At 39.5% G+C, this 18,610-nt stretch overlaps 1 protein-coding gene across 2 annotated transcripts in view; it reads right to left on the bottom strand.

The window, feature by feature from the left end:
• Positions 1-627: 627 nt before the first annotated feature.
• LOC137106734 (transmembrane and coiled-coil domain protein 3-like) overlaps positions 628-18,610 on the bottom strand; it is a 36,649-nt gene continuing 18,666 nt past the window's right edge. For both annotated transcript variants that reach the window (XM_067490460.1, XM_067490461.1), the window contains exons 2-5: positions 7,997-8,167; positions 6,708-7,489; positions 5,224-5,359; positions 628-4,412 (exon numbers count right to left, since the gene is read on the bottom strand). In XM_067490460.1, the coding sequence (XP_067346561.1) occupies positions 4,110-4,412; positions 5,224-5,359; positions 6,708-7,489; positions 7,997-8,167 (1,392 nt within the window). In that variant the 3' untranslated portion in view covers positions 628-4,109. The remainder of the gene's footprint in view (positions 4,413-5,223; positions 5,360-6,707; positions 7,490-7,996; positions 8,168-18,610) is intronic.

Below are 18,610 nucleotides of genomic sequence, written 5' to 3'. Positions count from 1 at the left end.
TTCGAAAAGCTCATTTCTCTTTCTTCTGAAATACATTAGTTTTAGTTTGTTAGCAAACATTTGTGCAATGCGTGTGGTCACATTTTGAAAGCACTGATCATATGGGGCAGCTACGTCCCAGTGTCCTCTTATACCTTACTTGAGTATTTTCTAATATCTTTGCTCTATTTCACTGCATTTTAGTACCAAATCCGACAGTCATAGTATTTACATAAATTGCCTTTTATTTACACAATTTACAGACCAACAGCCCTGCACACCTTTACACATGTTTTGAGTCAAGTGTCAAAATGGAACTTGCTCAGGCTGGGATTGACATGATTCTTTACATGATAAGCCATTCTGCATTTGGAGTAGTTTCACATTGACTCTATGTGCAATTTACTGGCAGTACTTCCTAGTACTTTTACTGGTAACAGTATATTTTTTAATTTTGGCATTGCAACTTAACAGATGTGCAGACTTCCTCCATAATTGCACAGCTCGTGGATGTTTGTTAAAGTCATTTTATGTATGAATTCCTTATGATGTTTGCAAAGAGATCTGGTGTGTTCTTAACTCCCACGGTTCATCATAGAATCACATATGAGAAGCTGACGCCAACAGGAAACAAAATCAAAAGCAATCTTGGAAAAGCAGAGATTTATTTTTTCATTTGAAAAGAACAAAAACAACAAACAAACAAACGTTATGGTAACCTGAAACTAACGCACATGCAGTTGGGTGCAAAAGTTTGCATCCCTTAACTTATATTTTCTTCCCCATCAACACAAAATTTAATGCACATTCTTTTTTGCACTTTCTTGTTACTTCTGATGAAGGAACATTTGTACTAGCTGAATGTGTATTGTTATGCACGTTTGCATCCCCTTGCATGCCATTTCAGACTTTTACACACAACTGTAGAAGAGACAATTTGAAGTTATACATTAAGAACGAAGAAAACAAATTACTTTAAGTGTTACACTGAAAGGTTAAAGTGCCTTCAAGATCTCCATATTTGGCTTTTGTAAGGACAATAATAAAATACAGTTACATTGTAGAAGAAATAATCTGCACTGAAAAGGCATCAGTCCTATTTCATCCACCCCTCATCATCACAGTGATTGAGTTCGGGAGCTACATTGTTCAGTTCCCGCTGTTCATTTTGTCAAACTGTATTTGTGTCATGTGGGAAAAACCATGATGACCACAATGATATTAAAATCACCATTTATAGCAGTTGCAAGGGTTAAATGCTGCCTGGGAACAGGCCAATGGAGCCGGATGTTCTTGGATACTGACACAAGAACAGACAGCATTTCAAGTGAAACAACCAAATCTTCATGCTTCATGTCTCTGCAAATCATGGGTTCTGAGATTGTTTCAGACTTGATCACCACTGAGTCACTCCACAGCTGTCTGACTGCGAAAACGTTGAATAGCGTTAGTGTGAGCTATTAAAATGTGCAGCAGTCATCACTCATTGTCTCTTTGTGGCTTAAAATAGGTTTCAACAGGTGGGAATGGTTTAAAGTCACGACTTTGAACTGTCAGAACACTGCTACTGTTATTCCCACTTGACATGAATACAGTGCAGCATCAAAGGCTTCACACAGACGGTAAATTGTTCTATCCAACTCATGTAATGGCCGTTCAATAAAACGGGATCTTTAGGTCAAACACATTTGGGGTTTTTATCGAACATTGGCACTGTGAAAGTAGGTCTCCAGTCGGCCTCCATCACAGTTTGATGCTAAAGCTGCAGTCTTTGGAAGAGAGCAAAAGTGCGTCGACTTAGTGACAAATCTGCTCTCTCGGGTCGTTTTGAGAAGCAACTGTTGGTTGAAAAACGGATTTTACAATAAGAGAAAGCAGAAGTGTGACATCAACATGTCAGAAGGCAGTGCACAAGCTTTCCTTTACATGGGAAATGTGGCTATGAACTTTTCTTGTAGTGAGTTCAAAGCCAAACATGAAGCCACAGCAAGCAGCTGGTTTCTTTGCACCAACATGAAAAATGAGGGAATGAGCTTTGTTCTGCATGAAAAACACCTGAAAACAACACTCATCATTCAACACATTTGTGTGATGTGCGATGGCCTCTAGCTCTTGTCATATTCTGATCTTTTTTATATTACAGATTTTAAAAATGACACGTAAAAGAGTCAAAGAGGAGGCAAAATAGAACAATAGAATAGAATAAAAACAGAACTACCCAGTTCTGAATAAAGAAAACCTAATTTGAAATACTACTAACATACAGTATGCGTCAACTCTAATAACTAAAAATCCAGAAGGAAAGGAACAGAGCCTTTTCACATAACGACCAGATAAACAAAGATCCAATGTCATCAAGACAAAGTTTTAAAATCTGTGTAAACCTAATTTTTTTTAAAACTCGTCTCTATCCCTTGATGACGTAGTAACTGAACACACATTACTCTCATCAAAAGTATTTTAGGTTTAGAAATGAGATGGGGAGTCTGTCTGGAGAACATAAAAGAAAGTACAGTCAATTGTGGTGCTGTGGTAAATGTGAGAATAGACACAATTGATTTCATATTAATCTCCAACCCCTAAATTAAATTTGTTTTATTTTCCAACGTCAGACCACCGACTAAGAAAAATAATATTAATAACATTGTTTTTTACATTTGTTTTTGTCACGGTTCACCTAATTAACCATGACAGACTATTGCTTATTCGGGATTCATTTTCCGAGAGGTTGTGATTCAGTCAGCAGGACAGAGAGATGTGTTGCATCTATTTACGAGAGGGAAAGAGATGTTACTTTAGAAAAGAAAGGCGGTGAGTTTTCGGCGTTTGGCCTTAGTCTTAGGATATGGGAAGTGAAGCTTAGGAACACTTGAATTGCTGAGTGAGCTGCTAAAGAAGCGATTGGAGCAGAGAGCACAGGTTGCTGCTCGGGTGCTTCATGTAGCTGGAGGCATTGAAAATGTAGGCCACACTCACTGTGGTTGTAAATGTAAAAGGCAGGAAATGGACTGGAAGAGGACAAAGTCTCAGTCTGAGACCTTTTGTGTAGACTTGCTTTTGGAGGTTTTCATGATTATTTGTATAGGTTTCTTATAGATTAGTTAAGAGACAGGAAGAAAGAGAGCTACAGTATGACATGCAACACGGCTCCTCCACGTGGAAACATGGATGTTGCAATAACATGGCACATGTCTGACCCATAACGTGCTAGGATTTTATCACCTGTAGACAGAGTTAGGCAAGCTCTCCTCCATTTCCAGTACTCAGGGAAACCCACCGTTCACATGTCAGACAATTCTCCAAACTGCACTGTATTTCCCCATATGTTAAACGTTTCCACAGTTTAGACACGCACATAAGCAGGTGTACAGTACATGAATACACAGATTCAAGACACAAACACACCTACAAATTAAAACCGCACGCATCTCGAGCGCCGGCTTTAACGAGATACTGACAAGAAAAACATCCCATAAATACAGAACAGTGAATTACAGCGTTTCTGTCACAGCTGGCTGGTGTACAAGGAGGAAAAGTGTGCAAGTTCAAAACTGATCAACACACAGAGAAGCGCCAGTGCTTGTTAAGATGTTGAGGTGGTTCTGTAACAGATGCACTTCCCTTTAAGGACAGGAAATATTCACTGTGTTTCCAAGCCCCAATAAAAGCTCACTCATTATGTTCAGACTGTAGTGTTGGTTGTTGGTGTCCTGACGACCACATTAGCCTGTAATACGGCTGGTGACTGATCAATTCCAGCTAATTTGTGTTTTTCTGTAGTGACTTGTTGACCTGTTTCTGGTTGGTCCTTCAGGATTCATTGTAGAGCTTTGTCACTTTTCTGTTCAGTTACCTCCCATGTGTGCGTTGGTTCTTAGAATTACAGTAGAGGTGCATTCTGGGTAAGGCTCCCAGCCCAACTGTGGCTTTGTGTGGAACGCGTTAGGACAAGCAAAGCACAGAGCCATAAATCAAGTCATGGCGGAGCCAATAATCACTGAAGAACCAGGGCTGGTGTAAGGCTACATGTAAACTCATCCCTAGCTTTTTGTGTTGCCATGACGACACACCTCCTGGAGACCTGGACCCAAGTTTTGGACCTTTTTTTATACTGCTCTTGTGCTCCTGCTTCAGTGTGGAAGGAGCAACCGCTCCAAAGCGCAGTGCAAGTGTTCCCAGTTCTTCCACAGCAGTGCTAACACAGACACGCCCACGCAGGTGAGCGCCAGGTGGAGGCGGCTACGCAGCAGCGGGGCGGAGAACTTTGCTGCTGTGGAAACGCACACCAGGATCACCGTCAGGATGGCCAGCATGATGTTGATGCACTTCCCCAGCAGCACTTTGGCGTCTGTGTGTTCCAGCTGAACAGTCTGTTGCTGCTGCTGCTGGAGCTCGAGCTTCGACACTCGAGTCTGACATGACTCCAGGACTTCCTGCACACACACACACACACACACACACACGTATATGTATTTATGGCTTTAACCCATCTTCAGTTGGCCTCTGAGGCCTTTCAAATGGCACATCCTGATCACAATCTTTTTGTAAATGCAAATAATACAAAGTTCTCCACATATACTATCTTTCTGTTAATCTGTAATTCATTTTGGGTTTTAATCTTTAGTGCTGATTGTGTTTTATGACTATAAATGTATTTTGTTCACAGGTTTTCAATGCCCTACCTGATTATATAAAGTTTAAGATGACGTTTAATAAAAGGCAGGAAGATAACAGTTATTTGAAGCTTTAGTTACATCATTTATAAAAAATTACTGCAACTGTAATGTGACTCCATTACCTGAAATTATCTTCATCAACTCTATTCAATCATTTTTCTCCCCTATATGACACATAATATGGATAATAGAGCTGTGGATCCATGACATCAAATAAAGGTTTGAGTTTGGTCTAATTGGGAAACCTTGAGTTTCCTGTGCACCTGGGACATTGGGCCACTAACTAAAGTATCACATTTGCACCAATGTGATTGCTAAAGTAAGATTTTGTTTTTTCACACAGACAAACATTTTGTCTGTGTGCCACCAATGACTAACAACTCCAAGGAAACCAGCGATTTGCATAACTGCAGCTTGTTTTTCTTGATTTCCCGCTGATTGAGAAATGATTGGGTCTATACATTATCTGTGCTGATGTCAGGGTGGCCAAAGTGGGATTTATTATCGAGTAACCCATTGGTTGTGAGAGGCTCAAATCACTTCAGATCAATCGTAAAACATACATTACCTGTATGTCTCTGGCCCTCTCGTAAGCCTGGTAAGCCACTTTTTCCTCAATGCTGGCCAGTTCCTGCTTCAGGTTACTGGTCTCATGCTGGTGGAGGTCTGTCAGGTCATTTAACTGGTCCTCCAGCCGCTCGCATCTGACCAAATCAACCACACCCCAACAAACATGCATGGCAGAGGGAGTCACAGAGAGAAACAATGCACAAGTGAGTGTATGAGTGGGTGAGTAACAGTACAGCCGTTTAACCACTACTGGAACAAAGCTGCTGAAAACATTTGGCCTTGGTTGACTTAGCAACAGTCAGGAGGTTTTTGTGTGAGCTAATATCTATATTTAGTTCACAAAAGCCCACAATAATAACTCTCTACAAATGTCAAAAGCTCTTAGGTTCAATAGCTGGCGTACAAACAAAATATGCAGAGTTAGAAGAGGATAAAGTTCGTTGTAACTTAAGGGAAATTTGTCTTGGCCTCAACGAAACTGCACCACATTTTTGTCAAACATTCTCGAAAGCATCCTAAACCACTCATGACTAATGATGCATTTATTTTGGCTATAACTATATGTGCATGATGACTTCAATCATGGAAATCATCGTGAATTTTTAGTACCAGTCAAGAAAAAACATTGGTCTGTGTTTGCAAGATGCAGGTTGCTGCTGTGAGTCTAATGCTTGTAAAGTTTTTCTGTGTTGTATAGTTGTTATGTAGTTTTACAGTGTCATTATCATCTGCTCTGCGTTGCACTGTGGTCCATAAGAGCCGCATTTATCTTTCCTCTAAGTATCTCAAGCGTATGGTTGGAAATGACAACAAACCGAGTCGTACTTCTTCTACTGTGTATATTCTAACTGATATAATCCTCTTACTTTGTTCATCTTATTTGGCTCTTTATTGTTATATTCTCTAAACAGGAGAACAACACCATAATTACACGATCGTGCTACCTGCAATGAGAAATGATGAACACCTCTAAGACATAAGATCGTCAACCTGTCACTGATCCTTTGTGGTTATGTGGACTATGTAACACTAATACTGTTTAAAATTACGTCATGAGCTAGTTAGGCATTTTTTGCAACAGCTTGCTAGTTTTTTTTGCCAGTAATACAGACATGTCTGCAACAAACTAATACTAATAGATTTATCATTACAAGTTTATTAGATCAAATCATTTTTTGTTCCAATTTGCATCTTAACCTATAATAATTCAATAATTCCTGTCTTATGATCCCGTAAAATTCTTCATTGTGACACCGTATAACTGGTTATAAGCTCAGTGTGGCCATGCACTATGAGCCATTCCACTTGTGACTGTCTTATATGAAGGACTTTCATGGGCCTTGACTTTGGAAGTAAAAACTACAGACAGCATAAGTATAATTTAGCAGTATAAGTGTGGATATAGTGCGTGTCTAACTAGAGCTTTGATTGGTTGTCACCTGGGCAAACCACATTAAACACACGTTCTGCTGCTCTACTCACCTGTATCTCTCCTCCTGTATCACCTGTGTGAAGTAGCTGTAGTCTCGTTTGAACTGTGTGTTCATTGCCTCCATGTCCTCAGCCAGCTGTGCCTGAGCCTCTCTGATCTCCCGCACCATATCCAGCACCTCCCCGAGCCGGCCATTGGAATCCAACCTGCCCGCAACTCCAGACTCGAACCCCGAGCCCATGGCCGGATTCCCGTTGGAGTCCGCAGATCCAGACGTACCCGTAGAGCACTCGTCGTCGCTGTGGTACTTTCTTGTTTTTGCTACTGTGGTGGCGCTGCCGCTCAGGCCCCTCGCCCCGCCCTCCACCTGCAGCCCTGACCCCGTCTCCATAGAGCTCTTCAGGTGGGCAATGTTGTCAGCGCTGCCAAACTTGTTCCTGATGAGGTTGGCGAACTCCCGTGACTTGTTGAAAAAAAATGGTGGCGAGAGCGACACGCCAGGTCCGATCGTCTTCACTTTATCCAGGGCTGGGTGTCGTCCACTGGCACTAACGTCCCGTAGGCTGCCTTCCTTACTGTGAGTCCCAGACTCCTTGCCTGTGCCATCCTTTTGGTTGTGCTTGCCAATGATCTCGCTCTCCTTCATGCGGCGCTGATACTGCTCCAGCTTTCTCTGAAGCCGGGCAATGCACTGCGCTGACTTCTGGTTTTTCTTTTCAAACACCTGGCGTATTCGTGAAACCTGCTGCTTGTCAGCATTGTTCACTAGCTTCAAGTATTCAGCCACATTCTGATCGCGAGCTGCCTGCTCCACCTTGATCTGCTCTGTCACCTAAAGTCACAATAAAAAGGACAAACAAAAACAAATATATATTTACACTGTAGTATTATCTATAGTGCTTTCGACAGTTTGTATTTTTCCTTTCTACTGTGATTTTGTTTGTGGTTATAACTTTGTTAGTGACCTCATCATGAGCTTTCCATTATGGCCCCAAATTACCTTCACAAATGAGAACAAAGCACTAATTTCACAGGGATTAACTAATTCCACATATGGTTGCGGTGCTGGGAATAATTTCTCCCTTTTTCTGCCATTAATTTCTAAAAATGCATTTTCTATTATTACAACTAATGAATGTTATAGTTTTATGGTATTAGCTGATGAAGTGCCACCACTGGAATATAATGGCACTTTAATGGATAAAGAATTGCTGCTGTAATTGTCCTACAAACCAAACCACCACCAAAATGAACTGTGCTGATTTTTTTCTTTTACTCTTGTGCAACACTTATTCAGCCACTTATTCAGCTTCTTTGCAAGTCAAGCTCAGCCTCTGACCTTAATGATCTTCTGCTGCAGGCTGTCAATGCCCAGAGGTCCCTTGGAAAAATCCAGCCCCACTCCTTCATATCCAACGCTGTCCACCACATCCAGGTTGGACTCTGATCCACCACGACGAATGGGCACGGGGATGCTGAGGACGTTGACATCGCAGCCACTGCGCTCTGCCTGTAGACACACACAGGAGGGAAGAAAAATGATGTTAACTGTAAAGGAAATATTTATTATTCATTATCAAGGGCCACTGCACATTAATTTCACTTGCTGAAGGGAAAACTGCCAAAAACCAAGCAGGGACTAAAGAGAGCTGGAGTAAAGACCTGACAGAGAAGAACGGAAGGAACCCAAGAGCCACAATGTCCTAGGTTCAGGAAGTCCCGGAAGGTTTTTCAATATGAATTTCATCCTGTGGGAACCATGGATGTGTTCATCAAACAGGTGTTCAGATTATATTAAAAAAAGAAAAAACGCACCAAATATCAACCTGTTGGTGTCACTAGAGTAAAAGTCTTTAGAATCTGCACTCTGGCCTCTGCTGACATCTATGCAAAATATCACTGCAATCACCCAACTCTAACTGGTGGGCTGACACCTTCATTGAGCCGCTAGCTGCCTTAAACTGTTTTTGAGAGCTGTACTTAAGGCCTCAAATTGCAGAAAGCCTCATTCAAGAACTTCAAAGAAAATCTTGCACAAACAAAAGCTTTCAGGCCATATTGTGTATAAAAAACCCTTCTGCACAATCTTCTTTCATTGATAGAAAATATCAGTTGTTTCTGTGTCTCTTGTAGCTTCTTTCATCTTCCAAGTTTCTTTATGTGATGTCTGCCTTGTATTTTAGAAAGTGCACCAACCACCTCAGCAAGAATAAAAAACTGTGAGCAAAGATAAAAATCAAAAACTAAAAGGATTTAGGGAATGTTGAGTGCAGAGTCTTGAGGATTCGGATGTTTACACTTTAAGGATGAAGGGTGGGAGGAAAGGCAGCCGATGAGAGAGTAGATCTGTTGTAAGACTTACAACGGTCAGTCAGTGGAGCAGTGATGAGCCCAGGGCTCCAAACAAACAACCCCAGTGCCCCGTATATAAAACTAAATCAAGCCGACGATTATGTAAGACAAACCCAAAATATTAGTATGTGGTAACTCTAGTTGCCACGGCAGCAAGGCGCACATAGATTTGACATATCCTGAAGGCAGTTGTTTATGTTTTTGCTCGGTTATTTTTTACTTTTTTTCTTGCCCGTAGACAAAAAGAAGACATGACACTTAAATTGTGTCCTGTGGCTTTTAGCTGAACAGTGATGGATCCTGCGGAGCCAGGATTCATCATCCCTAGATCACTTCTACAACACAACATAGTCTTTTATTCCACTTAAACCATTATTGTGAATCAAACTCCCGATTACACACCAACACCCACAGAACATAACACATGTAAAATATATTGGTTCAACCCGATGCCAAAAAAAATGCAGCTGGAAAAAAATATGAGTGGTAAATGAAGCTCACGTTACCACAATTAACATTATTCTGGGTTCAAAACATAACTCAACTATTCACCTCTCAATAGGAAATTTGGCTGTGAACAAATTACAAAGGCCGTCTTCCTGCTGCCGCTTACACTAAACCTCCTTTTGTGGAGTCTACACAGAACAAACCTTGAATCATCCTATTTTGCATCTGTGACCAGATCATGCTTTCACTTCCCTTTTGCTGCCTCTCTCACTCTCACACCCACAGGCCATTAATCAGCTGTTTCGTGGGATTTCACTTTGTAAATGTGCAGCTGGCAGTGCCTCGCACTCAGCAGTCCACACACGTATAGATATTTGCTGTGTTTGAGGTTTGTGGGTATGAGTGGGGAATTAGAGAACATGTCTGGTCACTACTTGTCCCATGACCCTGGTCTGCACTGAGGCCATTTAGATAGTTTTACAGATGCGTGAACCCACATCCAAAATACACAAACACACTAGGGCATTCATCCACTGGGAAATATTAAAAGGACATACACTTCTCTGAAATTAAACTTCTTTCACAGAAATAAAAAAAACTATGATTTGATGCAGTGCAGACTGTACTTTTCTTAAAAAGTGAAATATGGGCCTCAGGGTGCTTCTTTAGAGGGAACTGCTTTATGCTCTAAACTGCTAACTAAACTAAACTGCTCTAAATGTGCTTTTTCACAGCACACAGCCTGCAAACAGCTAAAAATATAAACCTCTTGTGGCCTGGTTTGGTTCATTTACATAGCATTTGCAGCTTCCGGTCTTTAAATCTGGACTGGAAGCATTAGTGCATATCAGAAACATGCTCCTTTTCACACACAAACCTGTTTCCGATACTTCTCGATTCAGTTTTGTTTCTTTTAAAGAATACTCGTCAAAAACACAACAATGGGAACTATTTCTGTGTTAGTCAGTTGCTTAAAAGAAAATGAATCAACAGTACGGTTATTCTTCATTCACAACTTGTCATGTAGTTGCTGATTCCAGCCCTCAGATGTAAAGAGTTCATAATTTCTTACTTTATATTATGTAACAGTACAACAAATGTCTTAAGCAAACTACAGATGTTAACCTGGTCTCTTAGATGAAGTCATTAGTTTAAAAAGAAAGGCTAAGAATCTGCTGGGGGGCCCAGTTGTAGATTGACTATGAGAAATTGGGCCCCTGGGAGACTGGGAGGAGCTACACACTTGTTTTAGTTTTGTTTGGTTGTTATGAGTGTGCTTATAATAAATCGACATCTGATTTATGATTGTTTTGTCATTGTGGCTCATTTGTGGTAACTTTGTGCTTCTTTTGTATAGTCACAGTTTGATAATTATTTTTGGGTCATGTATTTTATTGTCTTCCCATGCTAATATTAGCTAATTAGTGTCGCACTAAGCATGAAAAACAACTGCAGCTGATACGTTTTGCAGCCATTTTGTCATAAAGTTATGAACAAACTAAAGAGTTGATTATTTTAATCTGTTAAGTGCCTTTAGATGACTTTGTTGAGAATTGGTGGCCTGGAGGTGCCAAAAACAATTTAAATAAAATTATGACCAGTTAAATATCTAAACTGCTGCAAAAATCAACCCAAAGATAACATGTATTGCACACAAGAGGAGGTAGATGTGGTTTGTCTGTGTACTGGTATGTGAAACACGTTGAATTTCTATATTCAGAAGATTATAGTGGACAGTGGACATAAAGAGAGAGACATAGCAGACAGGCAGTGGTGCTCTGACTCCTGCTAAGCCGTTCTTATTGGAGCATCTCATTGATGGAGCAGAGAATAGGGACGTGCCATGGGGAGACAACAGCCTGGTGCAAACACACAGGAAACTGCCATGGGAAACCTTTGCTTTTGTTGCTCCCAGCACAGAGTCAGGAGCTATTTATTCCTGACTTCCAGTCCCTCAATTTCTCTTATGAGCCGGGAACAGATAGTAGGAAGGGGTAAACATGTTATGATTGACACAATCCTCCCCTTCAGCAAATCAGTGCAGTAAAAAAAATTGCCATATGACGAAGGTGGAGACTTAATGTTTTGTCTGCAGCTGACAAAAGAACAAATCGATCAACAACACCAATCTAACAACAAGGTGTTAAGAGGAAATGTCAAACACTCTAAATGGAAGTTCTGATAACTACTGTACATAAATGGTATTTGTTACTGTTAACAGTCACAGTAATCTACTGCTAGGCAAGTGTAGACCAACAAGAATAAGGAAATATTTAATGGACATATGATGTTAAACTATAAAGTTTAAAATAGCCAATAAGGAGCTGTCAATTTTGGCGGGAGAAAATGTAAATGCATAAGTAATGATTAAGTGAAAAAAAGTGTTAGTTGCAGCTATAACATTAGGATTCTCCAGTAATAAGTGGCAGCTGCATTTGAACAACCGAATGAATTATTTAATCATTTCTAATAAAAAAATCCTCTCCGTCCAGGTTTCTGTGACTGAAGCCAGAGCCGAGCTGCTCCACGTGCACAGAACGCAGAGAAAGGAAGGACAGGGAGTTTAGGTGAGGTGAGCCTTTACTAACTTTATTTTATAACCGTGAGCACCTGTGAGTGTCAATAGTTCATCAGCGCATATGTTAAACAAGTAAGACTTTCAGAACAGCCCCCGATCTCTCACTCACCATCACATTAATCAGTGTGTGTTGTCGACTTGTTAATTACTTTAAACACGCTAAAAGGACATAAAAAGAAGAAAAAACTGAATCTGTCATCCACTGACACAAGTAAGTGAATTTGCTTTAAACCACAGCTGATTTCAGCTCGTTGTGTTCTTATAGTATGCAAACCAAATGATTCATTAAATAATGTATAAATAAATAGGTTAATTTGTCTCCTATTTGTATCAGAGAGAGAAGAATTAATGTAAAATAAGTGAAAACCACATGAATAATGGCTGTTAACTGTCTGTTAAATTAAAACACAGAATATAAGTGACTGTACAACATAACTCATGTATTCAGTGGGTCTAACCCAACATGGAGCCACACTGTGTGAAACAGCACAACACATTACCACTAGCTGATTTAAACTGGTGTGTGCTTGAGTGATGGAGAGGAAATAATAGGATTGGTACAACCCAGATTGAGAGATTCAGTGGAGGAGATGTTTAAAGCCAATCATGTACATGATTAGAGGTAAAGGGCTGACATTTCCAAAGGGATATATTAATCATAAGAAATTACTATTATGCAACCACAAAGGCAATTTCACCTACGACAGGACAAAGTACAAAGTAATCATTGTGAAAATTCATGTTTAATTCACCAATATAAACTACAACCCAGACTCATAATTTGCCTGGATCACACAAAGTATATATTGTTACATGGTGGACTGAAAGTTTACACAACAGATCTTGAAAATACCCATGTCAATATCTGAGGGTTTAGTCATATCACACATCCCCACACTGGATATGCCCAGATGGATAAATCACATTAGAGTTTAGTAGAAAAATATCAGATTTTTAACAGCTTTGTGTTAGCAGATACTGATCTTTTAAAATAGGTCTGATCTCTCATTCCCCTTTGCAATAATCAGTGAGCGTGTTGTCTAATTGTTAATTAGTATGAACGCGCAGCATAAGCTGCCTGCATGTAGGCTATTGTACACTAACCATTTATGCTAATTCAGTACAAATCTAAATGCCAAGCGAGTTGTGGTGGACATTTTGTGTGACAGCAGCCTTTGCTTTGGAACATCTCTAGGTGAGATGTTTAACTGAAAAAGTGAATATTTTGACCACTGAACCCCTAATTCAAATGCATTCAAACTGTGAGGCCCTAATCCGCTCTGACATGCTGAAAGAGCAAATGAGCACTCTGTGTTGGCAGATGACTATAACTCGTTTTGTTACAAATGAAAAAAATGGGTACAAAATGTTCTCCTGTCCACTCCAAGTGCTATAAACATTATGGTGTATAATTTTCACATTAGCGTCTCATAAGCTGGGAAAATGGAGCTCCAGCTGCACCAGTTCTGCAGCTTTCTATTTCTTATTTTATGGCTTTACTTCCATCTTATATATTTTCTAATTTCCATAGCGAACTTCTCCAATAACCTCAGTTACCTTCAATAAAAATGTATTTCTGTGTTTGTTTCACACTGTTTTCAACGTGTGAAAACAGATTATACAGAAGAACTGGTTTAGTTTGGCGACAGAATTTCCTCCGAGGTTTTTCATTGAACCATTTCTATTCACATTTTATAGTATGCATTCAGCCCACAGAGACAGAAGTTTCAGTTTACTGGTTATAGAAAAGGACAGTTTAAGGTGAAATAAGACGCTTTGTTCCTTTGAACTAGGCTGGAGGGTCTCCCAGCTGGAGGGGGATCAGCCGCGTTTCTGTAACCAGAGAGAGGAGCTTTCGGTGGGGAAAATAGATGGCAGACAGGCACAACTCCCCATGAGACTGCACAGATACACAGAATCACCCAGAGAATAAATGGAAAGCGAAACAGCCACAGAGCTGGAATACAAACACAGAGAGGCACTAGAATATCCAGCATTGCAACGACAGCTGAGCAGAAAAAAAAAGAGAATAAAGGTAAAAAGAAATCACTGATCCTTTTTAATTGGCCTAAGGATAGAGGATGTTGTAAAGGAGTAAAACCCTCTGAGGCCAGTTTGGGAGTTGTGATCCTGGGCTATAGAAATAAAACTGACGAAACTAGGAAACAATTCAATATCATACTTTATGTAGGATGGAAAGTTGTGTTGATTCCAAGCAAATTCTAAATAAAAACTAATTTCCAACAAAAGTTTGTGGTATTGCTATTAGATTATAAGACAGCGTCAGAAGACAACGAGCAGACCGACACACATCTGACCTGCCATACCTCCATTTTGTGCTCTGCTTTACTTAGACTTGACCTTTGCTCTCCTTCAGTACTGCACTCACTGTCACACCTGCCAGACCTAAGGTGGGGCTGAGAGGAAGTCAACAGTGGTTGCCTGATTGCTATATTGTTGTGCTGACCGAGAACTGATTTCAAGTTCCAACAGGCTATTCTCTGCACACACCCACACATACGCTGAGCTTGTGAAAGGCAGAACAGGACATGTCCACATTTTACAGAGTCTGAGTATGCAAGACGAAAGCAACATCAGCGTCCAAAATATGATGTCAGAACACGTGAAAATCTGCGCCTCAGGTGCTACATTTAATGCTACATCTTTATAACAGTCACAAATTATATTTTCAGTCACTAAAGCTCTTCAGTCATTACAGCTTTTCACTTCCTTAATCACATTTTAACTTCTAAAGACACCAAATTCTAGTCAACAGGACTTTAATCATGTAAAAAAAAAATAAAACAGGAAATCAGTGCAAAGCATCAGTGTTGCATTATTGCCTCTATATGTCTGCGAAGTGCAAGTCATTGTTAGGTGCATGTACCAGGATAAAATATAGATCCCTTGTACAATCAATACAAATATTCTGTTCCCGAATGAGCGTTTAATCAGGATCAGAACAACGCATGTACATTTAGGCTGCGCCTCATGTTATGCACCATTTACCTTTATGCCTCTTTAACTGATCTACCATTTCTTAGTTTTGCAGTTTCTCTCTCATTCCTCACATTACATCTAAAGTGCTAAATCAAAAGGCATGTTGCTCTGTAATCTGTATAAACACCCGACAATAGTGGGCATAACCCTTGACTGGCCAGAAGAGCAAGGGTTAAAGGTAAACTGGCCTATAGATTGATACTGTGTTACACTGCATGATAATATAAAAATCTGTATTTACTCTGTGCCCACTCTTTTTAATTTGTGTGCCACGTGACATAGTGGGAAAAGAAATCCAATTTTGTGGCAGTGCTCTGTACTTTCTTGGTCTATCCAGTATAAAAGTGTCAAAGTGCTGCAGTGACATGGCCTAGGAAAACACCTCAGAGCCTTATTAACAACCCACAGATGGAGGGATGAGGCATATCAGACTGAGTCAGACACTGACTGAGATGGTCGGCTTTCATTCCCTTCTTGTTTATACGCCTTTAGGCTCCAAATCAAACTTGTTGAGATCAGTTAAGATGTTCTCGGAGAAAAGATGTCCAATGTGCAGATTTAAAACAGGGACTGTTTTTCAAGAGACAAAGATCTAATCAAACAAAAGAACACTAGATTACTACACTACAATAAAGAGGACTGACTGCACAGCCACGCTAGCAGCTCTGTCAGGCAGCACTGCTTTGAATTAAATCATCAGCATGTTCATAATGCACTTGACCTATCAGGTATATCTGGGCATTAAAAAACCGGAGTTGAAATCAGAAAAATTATCAATTCTATGAAATACTGCAAAATAAAAACATGTTACCACAAAATCCGAATGCACTTTAATGAAACCTAGCTTTCATCGACAGACCAATAATATTTCTTTGGCTAAATGTACTAATTTATAACATGCATGGATGTGGCAACTTTGGCTACATTCAGACAGTTTCACTAACATTTAACATTTATCTAAGTGGACACAACAGCAGCCTCAGATCGCAGCTGTCAGCAGTTTGGATGAATGCACACCAAAATCTATGTGCTGGTCATGACCACACGCTAATAACGCATATTTTATCAACTGATATCTCACATCTGAGCACAATATCTATGTTTAGGACAGCACAACCTACACTCAATACATATATCTTATACAAAACATAAAAAATAACAACAGGTTTAACATAGTGAAAATAATCAAATCTGTCCTTCAGATAGAAGTAACCCACTGAGAAACATAAATGTCATATCAAACTGTGCTAATCCACCATGTTTATTTTGGGATATTTCACTGAACAAAAACTAAAAACTAGAACCGCATAAAATATCAAAGGTCACCAGTCAGTCAGGAATAAACCTCTGGGCACCATAGATATTTTCCCAATTTAATACCAATCAATCTGCACCTACAATCTTAGAGCTTCTTAATGTGCTATGTGCATTTAATCTTATACACAGAGCATATGGAACATATTTACATAAAACTAAAAAGGTTTAATGGAAAGAATGTAGTTTTAGCAAAACTCAGAAAACGCTGAGGTTTTTATTTTACTACGAATCTTTTTTAAACTACGCTGGAGAGAAATTAATCATTAAATTGATGCCAAAGTGAGAGAGAGTTGTGGATGGATATCGAGTTAAAAATCAATGAACAGTTGGCAATTAATTTACTATCAGGGCAGTTCAGCAAAAAGCTCCAAGGGAAAGGTTTATCGGAGTGTAGCTTAACACGATCTGAACCCTGTGTAGTGTTTGTGATTGACAATGTATTTTGAGGCGCACTGGGGGAAAAAAAAATCAAATCGTAATCCCCATACATCTCCCCCTTCCTCTTGTAATATAAGACTTTAATCTCTGCTTTCCAAAGCAAAGATTACCCAACAGCTTTCATTTCGATTTAAACTGGGGAAGCTAAAATACTGTAACAGGGGAAGAAACACGGCAAGTTTAAGATACAAACGCATAAAGTTGTAATCTCGAGAAAGGCATAGCAAAGTGTGAGAAAGATGAAGTGATGGCAATAGAAAGCAGCACAGAAGAAGGCAATTAGTGTGAGGGAAAGAGAAAATCCTGCCCACTGTAGCAAGTGCAGGTCAGCGTTTGAACTCCACATGTGAACCATTGGTATCGGATTAGAGTTTATAAAAAGAGCATTCAAACACTTTAAGGTCAGAGATTATATTGTGGCCTTTAAGGGAACATTTGTCCATTTCATATCTGTACCTCCATGTACTGAAGTGGTATAACTGCAACATCCACAATCGCTGAATCAGCTATAGTCACCTTCACCCACCCACATTCATCTATAGTAAAATCCAGGAATGAATAAATAATGTTTAAGAGCTGTACCTCGTGGGGCTATTAAGAAACACCAACAGCAACAATGCAAATATGCCAATATCCATGGGCATCTAAAAGCATCTTACTGATGTCATACGACTGCTCTGGAGATATGAAATACACACAGTCAGCCTTATCTACTAGTAAATACACAATGTATTGGGCTGAAACGATTCCTTGAGAAACCTGAGTAAATTGATTGCTAAAAATGATCCAATCTACGTAGCTGTAAAGAGTTAACTGTGTTTCACATACATAATTACCGCTGTTGCACAACGTGCTGCGCAACAACAAAAAAATACAATATTAAAAATAATAATTTAAGTAATTGTTGCGTTCAATCTGTGAATCCCTGAGCTTCATTCATATTAATATTATGATCACACACACACACACACACACACACACACACTTAAGGGGGTGAATTTTGATAACTTTTGTTATATATTGACTATGTAAAAGCACTTAGAAAAAAAAAATAAACATGACAAAACTGTGGGCTCCTGTTCCAACCTTCCTGTCCACTCATTTTTGCCTCCTACACATGCCACAAATCCTTCTAAGAAGATAGTAAAGGCTTGACTTTTGCATACATATGCACACATATTCTTACCGTGCTGCAGTAAAAGAATATGCAAGAATATTTTCCATAGACAAAAAATTATTGATCTTTTAATCTAAAATATGATCTTAATGGCTAATTAGGATTATGTTACGCTAACAGTGAGGTAGAATTATGTTTTGTGGCTTTGCAGCCTCGGAGCCTGGACAGCTTGTTATCATGGAGGGAAAAATAAAGGATAATGAGCTCATTAGAAGTTGGTTCAGCAGAAAAAACATACATATCAAAAACATATTATTCAGCCCTAACATTTTAACACTTTCAACAAGTTCAGTTGTTTATTAGATTCAATTCGTTGTTGCCATTACTTGGTTTACACGTAAGAAAAACACAAGTGAAAGCTAAATGAATTAATCTCTTCATTTTTATTACCCTATTCAGTGCTTTAGGAATATATTCAGGAATATATCGCCTTGTTGGAGAGAGTTTGGCATGTTTAGGTATCTCATAACCTGAATGCCTAACATTCTGTAGCCAACACTTGACACCTGCAATACAGCAAGTGGGTGAACTCTATTCTCCAAAATGCTGGAAAGTCAACCCCTGTGGGGGTAAAATCCTGAAGTTCAAATTAAATTTTTAACCGACTGCATGCATTTAGTGAAGAGAAGCAAAGCTGGAATTTC

This window comes from Channa argus, chromosome 21 (genome assembly GCF_033026475.1).
Source record: "Channa argus isolate prfri chromosome 21, Channa argus male v1.0, whole genome shotgun sequence".
NCBI classification, from domain to species: Eukaryota; Metazoa; Chordata; class Actinopteri; order Anabantiformes; family Channidae; genus Channa; species Channa argus.
Note: the sequence above shows the minus strand (reverse complement) of the source record. Positions and strands in the feature narration are given on the sequence as shown.